This window comes from Tetrao urogallus (genome assembly GCF_951394365.1).
Source record: "Tetrao urogallus genome assembly, chromosome: 4".
Taxonomy (NCBI): domain Eukaryota; kingdom Metazoa; phylum Chordata; class Aves; order Galliformes; family Phasianidae; genus Tetrao; species Tetrao urogallus.
In genome coordinates, this window is record NC_136817.1 from 70,944,842 (window position 1) to 70,960,179 (window position 15,338).

General features: G+C 64.5%; 2 protein-coding genes across 2 annotated transcripts in view; one reads left to right on the forward strand and one right to left on the reverse strand.

Moving 5' to 3' along the window:
* Window positions 1-15,338, forward strand: part of LOC306945474 (dedicator of cytokinesis protein 2-like) — a gene marked incomplete at both ends in the record, with an annotated part of 52,260 nt that overhangs the window by 18,945 nt on the left and 17,977 nt on the right. The window contains 5 exons of the mRNA XM_079534196.1: window positions 1,104-1,174; window positions 1,455-1,561; window positions 2,324-2,451; window positions 2,603-2,647; window positions 5,063-5,158. Of these exons, the coding sequence (XP_079390322.1) occupies window positions 1,104-1,174; window positions 1,455-1,561; window positions 2,324-2,451; window positions 2,603-2,647; window positions 5,063-5,158 (447 nt within the window). The remainder of the gene's footprint in view (window positions 1-1,103; window positions 1,175-1,454; window positions 1,562-2,323; window positions 2,452-2,602; window positions 2,648-5,062; window positions 5,159-15,338) is intronic.
* On the reverse strand, window positions 7,540-13,679 carry LOC306946134 (uncharacterized protein; the record flags this gene model as incomplete). Its single annotated transcript, XM_079535089.1, has 3 exons — window positions 7,540-7,720; window positions 9,601-9,675; window positions 12,286-13,679. 3 exons carry the CDS (start codon window positions 13,677-13,679, stop codon window positions 7,540-7,542), a joined length of 1,650 nt encoding a protein of 549 aa, XP_079391215.1.

The window sequence follows — 15,338 nt, forward strand, 5'->3', positions numbered from 1 at the left end:
CACCTGAAGGACCCCCCCCCCCCCCTCCCCATCACCGCCGGCGGTGCCCGCGGGATCTGCCGGCGGCTGACGCAGCTCTGCCTACTCCCGTCGTTAGAGCTGCAATTATCTGATCAGCACAGGCACGGCTGATAATAGCTCGTTAGCTGCAGCACGCCCGGGAAGGCCGCCTCCTCCGTGAAGGGAGCGCTCCTTTGTTGGAACACTTCAGGCTTTGGGGTTTTGCACTCTTTTGACCGCTCTGTGCCCCGGGAAGGAGCCTCGTTTGGGTCTGATGAGGAATGTGGGGCAGCACAGGGTCAGGGACAAACCTGTGTGCTGCTGGGACGGGGAGCAGTCAGGATCCCCCGCTACCCCCAGCAGTGCTGGGCTGGTCCTGCTCCCAGAGCCCTGCTCTGCTCTGCACCGAAGGCAGCTGAGGTCTGAGGTGGGACAGAGCTGCAGGCTGCGGCATGGTCAGATCCCCACGGTGCCTCCCACAGCTGTGCCCCATTGCTGTCCCCACGGCACACGGCCCCTTCCCCACAGCCGTGCCTCTCTGGCAGAACCTCTGACCATCGCTTGTGGTTCCACCACAGAGGGTGCAATCAATGCAGGATTAAGGAGTGGCAGAAAAATTAATGTTAATCGGCCCAGCTCGGCTAAGCATGGAGGTTAATAAAGAAATCAAATGTAGGAGATGCTTGTTCTGAAGCTGTGAATGTGACTGAATGAGATAACCAAGGCAGCATGTGAGACTAGCAGCGGTTCAGCTTCGTACAGTATTCTGGTTTAAAATTAGAGTGGTATGAATGCATTAAAAGAACTGCTTTGTAATCTGTTTAATATGTATCTCCTCAGTAGAGAAAAGGGAAAGAAGCAATTAGGGATGGAGAGGCATCCTGCAGGGATGGGCATTTCTTTGGGTCAGAGCAGCGCTGCTGTGCTGGGAGCATCCCTGGGGCCATTGGAAAAGAGACACGGGTGCCATGGCAGTGATTTTGGGTGCAGGGTGTGGGCAGCGCAGTGGTCACCTCCCTGTGTGTTTGATGTCTGTCTGTCCGTCCTTCTGTCCATCCACGCTGCCCCACGGCCGCGTGGTCATCAGCCTCATCTCTGCGCAGGGAGCAGCCCTCAAGTATCTGCCTTCCATCCTGGAGGACGTCTTTGGGATCTTTGATGCCTCTATGTTGGGGTAAGTGTCCCGGCCCCAGCCCCACTCCCCCCCGCAGTGATGCCCATCCCAGCCCCCCCAGGGTGGGCAGAGCCTCTCAGGCCCTTCCCGTGCAACGTGGGGATTTGGCTCAGTGCTGGCAGGGGTCAGCGGGGGGCAGGGCAGCGCTCTCCCGCTGCCTTCTCCAAAGGAAAGGGGGGGCAGCGCTTGGGGCCGCAGAGCAGCCTGGCCTTGGCCTGGCCTTGGCCGGCTCCCTCAGCTTGATGGTTGGTGCTCATTGATTCTCCTATCTGCACGGCAGGCTCCTGCTGCGCGACTTCATCGGCAACCTGCAGCCCCAGCGCCTGCTGAGGCAGAAACTGCAGTCCCTGACCGACATCGTCAACAGCAAAATCTTCCAGTCCTACGGTGAGAGTAGCGTGGGGTCCTGCGGCCCGGCCCACGCTGCTGAGCACAGCACAGCTTGTGTCCCCCCACCCCGCTGCCCCCCTTTGCTCCGGCAGCACCAAGTTGTGCCTGCGGGACCTGAGCTCCCAGAGCTGCTGCCAAAGGCCTCTCGTTGCCGATGCCTGGTGCTGTGGTACTGAGCTCCAGGAACGGCTTTCAAATGTGTTGCAGAAGGAAATTGGGCCTAGAGGGAGGAAAGGGCTGTAGAGGGGTGGCAGCGGTGATTTTCAGGGTGAGGATGTTGGTGGTTTGCTGTCCAGCGGGAAGGATGCTGTGTGTGGTTCCACAGCTCACGCTGAGAGCCGTGGCACCACTGAGGTTGGAGAAGGCCCTTAAGACCGTCCAGTCCAACTACTGATAGTAATACAGGTGGTGATTAATACAGGCTTGTTAAGTTTTGCCTGCAAGGAGGAAGGGGCTGCCAGAGTGCGGCTGTAAGGGTATCTCAAAGCTGAGCAGTGCCGTGCGGAGGCAGCGCTGGCCGAGCCCTGGCAGCCAGGGGCTGTTTGAGTGAAAAAGTCTCCATCTGTTGAGTTAAACCCAAAGCACCCTTAGCAGAGCAGCACTGCGGAGTCGAGGAGCCTTTCCGTTAGCATTTAAAGTCTTTCCAGAACTCCAGGCTGCGGCCCAGACGCTTTGCGCTCCCTCCGTGCTCTCAGTCCCTCTCAGCGTGGGGAGCTGTGGGTGCCCTCTGCCAACCCCACACCTCCACCCGCCCCACAGAGTGCCGGGATCTGCTGCTGCGCATGGCCGTGCCCGTCCTGCAGGACCTGATAGAGAGGGGTGAGGAGGAGGACGCCTGCGTTGAGCTGCTCAGCACCATCCTGGAGGTGCTGTACGCGGCCCAGAAGGTAGCGCCCAGCTGCTCCGCTGCTCCCTGCTCTCTGTGTTGGCTTCACCTTGGAAATACGTCTGGCTGCTGTTTGTCGCAGGGGTGGCTGTGGGGGGACTGCGCCGTCCTTGCGGGCTTTGCGCTCATTTGCAGCGCTGTGTTTGTTGCAGAGAGCAGAGGAGGAGCGGAGCAGGGAGCGTGGCGACTCGGAGCTGGTGAGTGCCAGTCCTGGGGGTGTGCAGGGGAATTTGGGCACCCAAACCTGGGGGGAACCTCGTGCACCTCCTGCCCAGAGCAGGACTGCGGTGTCTCCTGGGGTCGGCGCACGGAGCTGCGCTGCTGCGGGGATGGAGGAGCCTCCTGCAGCAGTGCCTGAGGGCAGGAGGCTGCAGGCTGTGCTGCGAGCCCTTAGGGCCCACACCAGCTGGGTGTGTGTACGGGGACGATGCTCTCCCAGCGGTGCTCTGTGCCATGGCCTGCTTTCCACGAGGTTTTCATTACTTCTCACTGCAAGGAGTTCCCTCAGTGAGGCACTGTGGCTGAGGTGTTGTTCTCTTGACCCACGGCACTGACTGAGACCCTGCTGCTGCTCGGCTCTCTGCCTGCCCAGACAGCCCTATAGCTGCTCCACGAGACCGTAGCATCCAAACAGTTCCCAGATCTGCTGTGGTGGGTGATGAGGCCAGCCCCCCCCACACCTCCAGCAGTGTCTGCCCTGAGACCCGCGGTGCTGTGAGCGTGCTCTGCGCTCTGCTTGGCTGCACTGGCTGTGGTACAAGGTACAAGGCAGCCAGGCTGTGCACTGGGGCAGCTTTAGGGCTCGGGATGCTGCAGCCACGAAACCTCAGCAGGTTCAGCTCAGCTGCAGCGCCAGGCTGATGCCTTCAGTGCAGCCGTGCCCGTGCCACAGTGGTTCTGCCCTGTCCTTTTGCTGCACGCCACCCCACAGCCCCTGAGGCCTTGTCCTCTGCCACCCTGCAAGCCTTTGGTGTGTCCTGGCAGCTCCTGGTGCTGCTGTTCCTGCAACAGTTTAGGAGAGCACAGAGAGCTGTGCTGCAGCTCAGCAGGACGCTGCCCCTGCCTGCTTTCCTGTGCTGGCAGCTGTGCCTGTGCCGTAGCCCAGGCTGTGTCTGGGTGCCCTCCAGGTGTCTGGGACCCCCTCAATGTGTCCCGTGATGGAGCAGTGTGTCACTTTTGGAAAGCTGACCTCAGGCACACAGCAGAAGCACTGAGATACCCTGCAGCACTTTGCTGCACCGCTTTCTTGCGGGCATCTCTGAGATTTGAGTAGGATTTCCTACAGGAGATCTCCTCACTACATCTCTGCATTGGGAACAAAGTGCTCTTGTGCTCATATGACATCCACCTGGGGCTGCCAGGGGCCAGCATGTGCCTCGCTTGGAGGACAGGGACAGAAGGCAGCAGGCAGTGAGGGGACACTGAGTCTGAGACAAAAGCAAAAGCTGCAGCAGGTACAGCTGGAGTGGGGCTGAAGTTGGGTGGCAGGGATCGTGGCTGCCACCAACTGCACTGCTCTGCATCCCTGTGTGGGGACGGGCACAGCCAGGCGCAAAAAGAGGAGATGTGCATGCTGAGGATGCAAGCTGAGAGGCTGCTGAAAGGATGAGGTCCTTCCTTTCACACAGCCCCAGTCCTGTGCTGGGCAGGAGGTGCACGAGGCTCTCCCCAGCGTTCGGGTGCCACGCTGGGTCTGCTGTGCCCAGGGTCAGCTGGGATTTCTGCACTCCGAGGTTTCAGTGTGCAGTTGGAGCAGTGGGGATTTTCGGCTGCTGAGCAGAAGTTTTGGGAAGGATGAATGGATGAAGGAGTGAGCGGAGCCAGCCGGAACAGGAGACACAGGCTGTGCACAGGGGAGCAGCTGGGGGAAGTCTCATAGAACCACAGAATCACAGAACGGCCTGGGTTGCAAAGGAGCACAGCGCTCATCCAGCTCCAACCCCTGCTGTGTGCAGGTCAACCAGCAGCCCAGGCTGCCCAGAGCCACATCCAGCCTGGCCTCGGATGCCTGCAGGACTGGGGCATCCACAGCCTCCTTGGGCAACCTGTGTCAGTGCCTCAGCTGAAGGTGCCCCAGTTCTGCCCCTTCCCAGCTCTCTGTGGGAACTGTGTGACAGCCACGGGTGTCAGAGCTGCAGCTCAGGAGCACGGAGGCACAGCCTGGGTTGATGTGTGCTCCTTGCCCTGGGCTGTGCTGTGCCCCATGGTGAATTCGAGGCCTCTGCTGGCACTGCCAGTGCCACCAACCCCGACGTCTCCTGAGGGTGGCTCTGTGTTACACATCCCGGCCACCTCGCAGGAGCCAGGGCTGCCCAGCAGCACCGCAGGGCCCTGCTGAGGGCGTGGGGACGGTTCCACCTGTGCCCACACGAAGAAAAAGCCCTGCCAACTCTGCAGCTTCCAGCTGGGAGCTGCGGCAGAGCAGGAACCGGTGCTGGGGCTGCTCCCCGTGCCAGCAGCTTCTGCTCATCGGGCTGCAGATGCCTGTTGCTCTCAGGGGCGCTGTGTTGGCACAAGGGCTGCCCCCGGCCTGGCTTGGGGTCACCTGGGGAGATGCGCATCGCCCGCACCCCACCGCATCCACTGCGGCCGTGACTCCCTGTGCCTTGCAGGTGAAGGTGAAGAGGCACGTCCAGCTGATCCTGGAGCGGCTGCTGCACACCGTGAACCGGAGGGTGATCGTCCTGGAGAGGGACAACAGCCTCAGGGTGAGTTACCACCGCCTGGCCGGGCGTGGGACGGCTCCGCCGCTCCGCTTCCAGGGGAATGAGGAAGTGAGGGAAGGGCTGCGCGGTGTGGGGATGGGGAGCAGGTGGCAAATGTTCCTCGGCGGTGCCGTGGTGTCTGGCAGCAGCTGCTGGGGACGGGTTTGTGGGTATTTAACGCAGCAGGATGCACGAGGAAGCCCAAAAAAGGAAGGAGGAAATGCGGCAGAAGCAGGTCGCGGAGTAGGGGGAGCGCTGGGAGGAGCACGCAGGGTGCTTGTGGTGCAGGAGGCTCGTCTGGAAGCAGATGCGGGGGTTTGGGCTGCATTCTCTGGAAAGCAGTGGTCGGACCCAACAAGCGTTCCTCATTTTACACGTGGGAGCAGCACGCTGGGATGCCCACCTCGTGCTGAGCTGTTGGCAGGCTGCAGCACGGCTGAGGCTCTGCGCAGCGCAGCTGCACCGGGTGCAGTGGTTTCATCATGCAGGAGGAGGAAACGTGTTCTGTGCAAGTGTGGACAGCCAGGCTGTGTGCAGCAGGCCGGGCACGTGGCTCTGGGCTGTGTGGGGCAAGGGGAAGGGTCTGGTGGCATTTGGGGTGCAGTGCTGTGGGGCCCTGCCATGCTGTGTCATCCTGTGCTGTGCTGTGCCGTGCATCATGGCTAGGGAGGTTTTGGAGCAAACCTGTAGTTCTGCCATTCCACGCTTGGCTCTCATTCATAAATACGTGGCTAAACCAAGGTGCTACGGGCAGGATGGGACCTTCCTTCTCACTGGCCATGCTGCTGCTACTGGCAGAGGGGTCTGCCTTCTTCAGGAGCCATTCCAGACAGCATCTCTGTGCTCTTGGAGTGACCTCACTGCTGAGATGGTGGAGGGTGCCGTCCCTCCTATACATCTGGCTGCAAGTAGCCCTGTGCTGGGATGTGTCAGACTGTGCTGGGCTGTGCTGGGCTGTGCTGGGCTGTGTCAGACTGTGCCAGACTGTGCTGTGCTGTGCTGGGCTGGGCTGTGCCAGGCTGTGCTGGGCTGTGCTGGGGCTGCGTTGGGCTGTATAAGTCTGTGGCAGACTGTGCCAGCAGTCTGGGTGGGTGGGCTCTTGCTGGTTGTGATTCAGGTGGATTCAGGCAGGCGATGCATGCTGGGTTGGGTTTGGTATCATCTCGCTTTTAGCCTTTGTTCTCAGAATGCATGATTCAGTGCCAGAGGAAGTGAGAGCAAAAAAAGAGCTGTTTGAAGCTACCTGTGGGGCTGTGACAGAGATAACGAGCAGCGCTGGCTGCCGGAGCACGGCCTGATGCGCAGCGCGAGGAGATGGAGGGCAGTGCTTTGGCTGAGCCTCGCTCTCTGCGCGCTCCTCTTCCCCCGCTCTGGCCCTGCTGTGCTCCAGAAATGCTGTCTGGCAGCTTTCTCACCTTAGTTCATCCCTTTCGTGGTGCTGTCACAGTCCCAGGCTTCACCCCACTGCTTGCAGCCCCCAGCCGGGCTGCTGCTGCTGCTGACCGCTCTGATCCAGAGCCATCGTTACATCGATGCTGAGCTGCTCCTTTTGCAGGTTGGAATATTTGAGCTGCTGAATTCTGCCCCCACGTAATCAGCTGGTGCATCCTGCAGCCGGGGGCCTGGCCTGACACAGAGTGGGGGGGTCAGCTCCTGCCCTGGGCTGTGCAGGGACGGCCAGGCTGCAGGGTGACTCCAGCACACAACGGCCTCAGTGGGCACAGAGCAGCTCGGGGAGGGGAGGCGGTCTCTCATTGAATCAGGAGAGGCTCAGGTTGGATCTCAGCAATAATTTCTCCTGCAGAGCGGTCGGGTACCGGCACGGCTGCCAGGGAGTGGGGGTCACCATCCCCAGAGGTGTTCAGAACCACAGAGATGTGGCACTGGGGGACAAGGACAGTGGGCACGGTGGCGTGGAGCCGGGCATCTTGGAGGGTTTCTCCAGCCTGGGTGACTGATTCTATGAGAGCAGCTGCACTCCTGGGTCCCATCCTGCCCTCTCTCCTGCCCTTCTCCACCACCCCTGGCAACGGGCGTAGGGCTCTCACGGTGCTCCCACTGTTCAGTGGGGTCTCTGAGAACCTGCTGGAGCCGCGGGGCTGCTTGGGGCCAGGATGGGATCGCAGCACTGATTTGGGGCCGGGCGGCAGCTTCAGCTGCATCCAGAACAGAAGCGCACAGCCAGGAGAGGGTGTAACAAAAATAGCGTCTCCCTGGAATTTATTGGTTTCTCCATCAATACAGCCGCTGCTCCCCCCCCCTCTTATTTACACGGGTTCTTCAGTACGTTAAACGGAACGGTTAAAAGTATAAAAGCTGGTGCTACCCAAACCCTAACGTCAGAGGGAGGGAGAAGAGGCAGGAGCCGGTGTCAGTGCCGGGGCTCACAGGAACCAGAAGCACTTGCGCCGGGATTTCTTGGCGTCCAGCTTAGCAGGGGGCGAAGCCTCCTGCCGGCCGGGGGGGCCGGGCCCCGGTGCGGGGCTGCTGTGTGCCGCGTCGCCCTCCATGTGGCTCAGCACCCGCTGGAAGCGGCCCTCCTGCTGCCGAAAGTCGTGCTCCACGCTGCGGGGAGAAGGGGCGGCGTCACGGCGCTGCTGCGGCGCCGGGGGCTCGGCTCAGCCTGCAGCCGCTGCCCCCCACCGCCTGCGTGCAGCGCGGCTGTGAGTGGGGTGGGGGCCGGGCCGGGGGCGGCTGTCGTATCGTGCAGAACCGTGTCCTGTTCACACACGGCACCGCGCTGCAGCCAGAGCACAGTGGGACCCTCAGTTCTGGAGGGACGGACGGACAGACAGCCCTGACCCAATGGCGCTTCCCCCTTCATTTCTAGCGTCAAAGCTGCTCTCAGAGCTGCCCCTGGCTGTGGCTCCCCATCCTTTTCCTGCCGTTCCATCCCCTCACCCAAGCTCCGTTGCCTTAAACACCAAATGCACCAAATCCCTCCTGCAGAGCTGAGCCGCTGCGTGGGCCCTCCCCGAATGCCCGGAGCTCATCTGCACTCTGAGCTGGTGGCACTTTGGCACCGGGTACTTTGGTTTTGTGCAGCGGGGGCTGAGTCCCAGCGGTAGGAATGCAGCAGCACCGGGCTGAGGGGCGATGCTGTGCCCACACCAGGAGGGGCAAGGGCTGGCCGTGTGCCCTGCGGGTCTGCTGCAATACAATGCTTTGAGTATCGACCTGGCCGGGGTGGGAGCCAGGCCCCCGCCCCAGCTGGGGAACAGCTTTGAGACTCATGAGAGCCCCCGGAAAGGGGCTGTACGAAGCGCTGGGGTTACAGACCCCCACTGCCCTCGCACCCCTGAGCCCGGTGCAGCCACAGCACAAGGAGCCGGGGTGAGAGTCTGAAACCAATCCCGATGCAAGGCACGGGGGCACCGTTGGTCCGGGTAGGGAAGGAGGGGACGCATCACCCACCGGCACCACCAGCTCTCCTGCACGTCCCCGGACCCCCCGCTGTCCCCGCAGCAGGCAGGGCGCGGGAGGCCACGTGCTGCGATGCTCCCTCACCCGGAAAGCACTTCCATCTCCGAGCAGCCACCTCCCATCACATCAGCGAGGTGCTGCCGCCGACACCGCACGTGGCTCTGACAGCCGCGCAGCATCCCGTGTCACCACACACCACGAGGGCAGCGTTATCCCCAGCTACCTCTAGCAGAAAGGGCGAGCTCGGACAGACGGCCGAGTGCCGGGCGGCACGGGGAGCCGCTCACAGCGCAGCCGCCGTCCTGCAGCCCCTTCCCGCTGTGCTCTCAGCCCACCCGTCTTCGTTCTGCCCACCCGACCACCGCCGTCCCCCGCAGCCGCGTGCAGCCCTGCACAGCCCCGTGGAGCTGCCCCCGTCCCGCCGCCCCCCGCTCCGCTCCCACCGTGTCCCACCGGAGCCTTTTCCCCTCACGTGGAGGCAGCGGAGCCCGGCCGGAGCCCTCAGCAGGACCCTCCTCCCCAGCGGTGCCATCTCTCCCAGCCGCAGTGCCGCATGGAGACAGCCTCGTCAGACCCAATTAGCGCTGACGGCCCCCACGAGCTACCGCGGGGAGTCGGCTCTGGGCTCGGGTGGCAACGAGCCGCCGCCGAGAGGCAGCGCCAGCAGGGCCCGGCCGTGCGAGGGGACGGAGCGCGGGGGGGGGGGGGGGCGGATCTGGGGCACCTCCAGCCCCGATGCGGCCGAGAAGCGCGCCCTCCGCCCATGGCGCTGCTCAGCGCCGGCTCTGAGCGCATCACCGCTACCGGCGGGAGGAGCCGGGGCACAGCGGAGGTGCCGGCGGGGCTCCCGGATCACCCTGCACTGGGACAGCGCGGGGACCCTGATGGCACTGCATCACTGTGCCGCGTCCCGTCCTCGGGCTCAGGGAGGCGTTTCTGCTACGAACAGGGAGCGCGGCGCCGAGTGACGGGGGAGGAAACGAGTGCAGGAACTTCCCCGGGGCGGCAGCGCTGCCCCGTACCTGTAGATGATGCAGGCGCAGTCCCGGCACGTCCCGCAGTTGGCGATGTCCTGCCCCGTCCGGTACGAGTGCCGCCTGCAACAGAGCGGCAGTGCAGTCAGCCAGGAGATCCGCACCCAGGGCCCCCCTCTGCGCCGGCACCGCGGCCAGGAGCCAGGGATGCAGCTCCGCTCCCAGCCCCGCTCCCCGATCCCGGCTCTTCCCCCCTCCTCCCCATGCAGTGCCCTTTGGAGCCGTGCCGAGCGCGGTGAGCACGTTTCTCACTCGCTCGCAAACCAGACGAGCGCGGCAGAAGCCCCGAATCCTTTGCACGCCGTCAGCCTCATCTCATCACCACCCCAGAGCTGCACCTCGTGCCCAGGGCCGTCCCAGGACACCCCACACACGGCACGATGGGGGGAGTGGATCGCGGGCAGTGTGGGGTCTGTGTAGGAGCACCGCAGTGCCCAGCGGTGCCCAACAGATGGGCAGGGGGAGAGGTGCCAGCCTAATCACCAGCCTACGCTGGATTTATCTTTTTATTTTTTTTGATGTTTTTGTACCAAAGCATCCTCCTCCTCCAGGGAAGGTGCATGGCACTGAAATAAAGCAGAGCTGGCTGATGAGCCCCAAAGGTCAGCTCAGCCCCAGAGCCATCCATCCTCCTCCAGATCTCTGCAGATCTTCTCTGCTGGTGCTGAGCGCTCGTCCCGCGCGGCCCCACGCAGCACCAGGCTGATGGTTGCTGTGGGAGCCCAGAGCTCCGTGGGCAGCACCTCGGGCACGGGGGGGAAAGCGCCCCAATAAAGGCCCCCAGCAGATGCCCCCTCCCCACCTCCCCTCAGGCAGCCGAGAAAACAGCCCCTGTCCCACAAACCCGTCACATTTCCCTGCTTAAACCGTTTCCCTGTTTCTCGACCTTGATCACGGTTGTTCTCAGCCCGCAGAAACTGGGTCTCGTAGCGCACCAAACTGCACCTTGCAGTTGGGATTATAGCGGCACATAAATTAGATCAGGATACCTTTTATATACATACATTAAAAGCATGGAAATACGCGCGTGCACAGCCGGTGCTCTGTAAGTGGCACTGTGGGGGATGCGGGGATGCTGTGGGGCACTGTGGGGCTGGTGGCACCGCCGGTGTGTGCAGCCTCAGGGCCACCCCTGACACTGACCCACGGCAAAGGGGCCGGGCCGTTCCGCAGAGGAAGGACACTGGGATCACCTTTATGGGATTTCCTACTCCTCTCCTTGTATCTCTGGGCGTCTTGTTTGCTCATTTGACTGTGGCAGTCTATGGAGCTGAGATCTTAATTGAGCTGCCCACGGTGAAGCTCCATCAGCGTCAGCAGGCAAACTCATCCCGGCAGCAGGAGCGCGGCAGCCCTTCCGACCGGCTCAGCTCTGCTCTTCACAGCCAGGCTGTGGGCAGAGATGGCGGCGGGTGGGAGCTGCGCTGCGGAGGGGGCGCTGTCAGCCGCGTCCCGTGCACGACACACAGGGCAGCGGACCCCAGCAGCCCTGGAAGGTGAGGGCCGGGCGGATGCTGCGCTGGGGAAGGGGCTCGGCGCCGTGCCCCTAACGCTTCTGTGGGATCCTCCATTAGCCCTGCCTGGGAGGAGGCACTTAGCGGCAGTTTAATTTGGTTAAACAATTAAGCGCGCTCTCGGGCAGGAGGGCCAGGGCTCCAGCAGGTGCCCATCTGGCAGGGCAGAGCTCGCCACGGGAGCCGCCCGAGCGCGGTGCCAGACGCAACGTGCGCGCGGTGCTGTGCGCACAGCCGGCTCAGCGCCTGCAGCACCGACAGCTCTGCCAGTGTGAGGACAAACTAACGAGCTGCCAAGCTAATGAGCTGCCCCGTCTCAGGGCCTCAGGCTGTTCCCACAGTGTGGCTGCAATGCCACCTGCAGCCGGCGCAGGTCGTGGTCCCCATCAGCGCCGTCACTACTGCTCTTGGGCCACGTTAGACACAGGCAGTTCATTTGGCAGGTCATGTGTGCCAAACCCTGCCCAGCCCCACCGACCCTGCCAAGCCCTGCCAAACCACGGCAGACCGTGCCCAACCGTGCCAAACCTGACAAGTCATGCCAAATCCTTCCAAGCCCTGCCAAAACGTGTCCCCTGGACAGTCCTCCCAGCATAGGTGCCCACGCAAAGGCTCTGCTTCACTGATAGCCGAGCCAGGGAAATTCTCACAGGTCATTAAAGGGAACATCCTGTGCCATGGCCAGGGCAAACCAGACGGGCCGTGGGGCCTCTCCTGTGGTGCACACATGGCAGCTCAGAGACCGACCCCTGGATACGGCCCTACGCTTCCCAGGGAGAGAGCAGGCAAGAGGAGCAGTTTGCGCCTCGTGCAGGAGGGCAGGCACAGCAGGGGCTGTCCACAGGGCATCTGCAGCACCAGAGCCCATAGCTGGGACACACTGTGCCAGGTCTTTGCTCTCACTGACCGATGGGCACAGCAGAACCAAGGGGTCCCTGCTCCCCTCGTCCTCTGGCTGGCACAGGAGGAACAAGCCAAGGGTTGGCAGACCACTACACCAAGTCACCGTGCCAAGCAGATCAGGATGGCAGCTCTGAGCTGCTCGGAGGGAAGCACGTCCAGAAGGTGACGTGGCTCCCATCTTTGGCGTGGCCACCCCTACCATCACCAGACCCCCATAGAGCCCAAACCCCCCCCAGATGCCGCCCCATCTACTCACCCGTCACGCTGGGCCTCCTTCTTCTCCAGGTCCTGGATGACGTCCAGCAGCACACGGATGGTTTGCTGGCTGGTCTCCAGCACTCCTTCCAGGGACTGCAGCTGGGACTGCAGGTCCCCCTGTGCCCCCTGTCCCTGAGATGTGTGGCCGTGCTCATCCCCCGCCGCGGCTCCCGGTGTCCCCTTGGCTGCCACCACCATCTGCAGCAGGTCCTGCACGTGGCGTAGCGTCTCCGATTGCTGGGTGCTGAGGCAGGGCTGCCCGTGCTGGGGGGGCTCCGGCTTGTGCCCACCGGGCTGCACCACTGCACTGACGCCGTGCGGGGGTCCCTCGTGCCTCTCTGGAGCTGCCTGCTCGTGGCCGGGCTCGGCAGCCCGCAGCTGGCTGCAGATGTCCTGCGTGTCTGGATGGCCAAGTGCGGCTGGCGCGGTCTCCGGTGCAGCGGTGGCAGAGCTGTGCCAGCCCGGCGCCGGTGGGACGGGTGCTGGGGTGCAGCAGGGCCTCCCCCAGGGCGAGCCGCAGAGCCGGTGCCGGGGTGGCGAGGGGTCGCGAGGGGGGTTGCCCTGAGCTGGCTGGTGGAGGAGGGGCGGCTGGCGATGCCCGCGGGGCAGGCTGCGCTCCGAGTCGCTGCGGCCGAGCACCCACAGCTCGGAGGAAGGCTGAGACCGGGCGCAGGGCACGGAGGCCGGACGCTGGGGGGGCTCCCGCCCATCCCGGGGGGTCCCGCCGGGCCGGGCGCAGGGCTCGGCGGAGCAGCTCCTGGCCGAGGGGGTGCAGCTGGCAGCGGGGCACCCGGCCGTGCCCGGGTACGGGGGGCGGGGATCCCTGGGCGGTGGCGGCGGCACGCGGCACGCTGCGGGGCGCGGGGCGAGGGAGGGGGCGCGCTCGGCTGCGGGCGCCCGCGGGGGAACGGCCCGCATCGAGGAGGTGGGCGCAGCTCCCCCCGGGCAGCGGGCGCTCCCCAGGGCGGCGAGCAGCCCCGTGTCCGCGGCCGCATCGCAGACGCTCCCGCCGTGGGGCCGGGGGGCCGGGAAGGGCTTCTGGAGGCTGGGGGAGGTTTGGATGGCAGCGCTGGCGCGGGCCTTCCCGGGCACGGGCAGCGTCAGCGAGCACGGCTGGGCCTGGGGCCAGCTGCGCCGCGAGGCACAGAGAGCCGCCGGCTCAGGGGGGGCCCTGGGGGGCGGCGAGGCACGTGGGGTGTTGGGGCCGGGGGCGGGCGCCGGGGGGGGGCTGCCCTCCACCAGGTCCTTGAAGCGCACCTGCTGCGTGCGGTTGCGCCGGCGCTGCAGGCGGCTCTCGATGTCGGGCGAGTCGCGGTTGAGCAGCACCGAGCGCACCGTCATGGCTTTCTCCTGGCCGCCCTCGCCGGAGGGCAGGGGATCCCGGCTGAGCATGGCTCACAGCCCCGCCGCCGCGGCCCCTGCGCCGTGCCCGTCCCCGGAGCTGCCCGGGGCGGCGGGCGGCCTCATCCCGCACCGCCGCGCAGAGGGGATGCCGCGCAGGAGGCGGGCGCGGGGCTGCAGGGCATGCTGCCCACCTCCCGCACCTACGGGCCCCGGCACGCGGGCGGCCCGAGCGCCCCGCTCCGCATCGTGCCTCCGCGCTGGCAGCCCATGGTCCCGCAGACGTCCGCTGCGCTCAGAGCTCTCTGCGCTGAGCTCCGCGGAGCTCCGGACGCCGTCTGGCCCCGTGCATGGCTCCCGGCTCCCTGACCTGCGGGGACAAAGAGAGGCGGCTGACCCGGCCTTGCGCCCGCCGTTCTTGCGGCCCGGGATGTCTCCCGCTGCCCCGCGGAGCTCCCGGCCCCCGTGCACCCTCCCACCCTCCATCCCGCGCGGCCATCACCAAACGCAAAGAGACAAGCTTTGATCTCTGGCACTGCCTCCTCAGCACAAAGGGAGAAGGGAAAGAAAGAAACCCCTTTAGCATAAACACGTTACAAGTTCACAGCTCAAATCAAGCAGAAGCAGCCGTTAAAAATAGCTCTGCCTTGCTGGGACTCGGTACCTCGTGTTCGGATGGTGTGGGGAGCGCAGCAGGACGGGATGGGCACAGCCCTGGGGCACAGGGAGCTCAGATGTGGGGACAGGCGGACTGCATCGCTATCCTGCCATCACTGGCACACAGATATGCGTGGCTCCCCTCCCCGAGCAGAGAGGATGCAGCCCCTTCCGAGCCCCGCACCCGCTGTGCCCCCTCAGCAGCGCTGAGCCCCCGTGCCCATCCGGCTCTCCTGCCCATACTAATTACCCACCACTGCCTGGCCCGTTGCCCTGTTGGGGCACACAGCACCACGCAGAGCCCCGTGGCACCACGCAGTGCCTGCATTCTGCTCCTGGCACCCACTCGCCGCAGCCAGCAAGAGCCCTCAGCCCCACAGAGGCCTGCAGGGACGGTTGCTTTGCTCGCCCTCCTGCCGTCCTGCACCGCCGTGCCTGGTTCTCACTGTAACAGAGCAGCTGTCTCAGCACTGAGGCCCGGAGTCCCCGTGCGCCGGTCATGAGCTGATGGTGCCGGCTTCCACGCCTGTCCTGGCATCCAGCAGGAGCTCAGGGAGCACCCAGCTGTGCCAAAGCAGCGCAGGTGCCACACACTGCACCCGTCTCTGCTGCCCCTCGCCCAGTGCCGTCAGGATGCTGCTCCATGCACCGCTGCCTCCCAGCTGTGCCAGCACCGGAGGTGTTTGTGAGGCAGGAGGTGATGGGGCATCTGTTGGTATGGACAGGCTGAGCTGGGGAGTGGGATCACTGCTGCACGAGGCTGGCGCCTGGCAGGGAGGAGTGGACCCGTGCTCAGCCCTGGTCTGGGCGGCTGACTGAGATGGGGCAGACCCACCGGGACCACAGGACCCGCTGCAGCCCCACGGTGTGGGAGCGGTGTCCAGCGACAGCCGTGCCAGTGCACTGCCACCGAGTGCATCTCCTGCATGGACTCGTGGCACGTCCCTGTGCTGCGCCCACCTCCTGCGTGTGGGCCGGCTCCAGCACAGCCGGGGGGCGCTCCCAGAGGATGGAGTGCCAGGAGGGTGCCAGGGCCTCCCACAGCCTGGCACG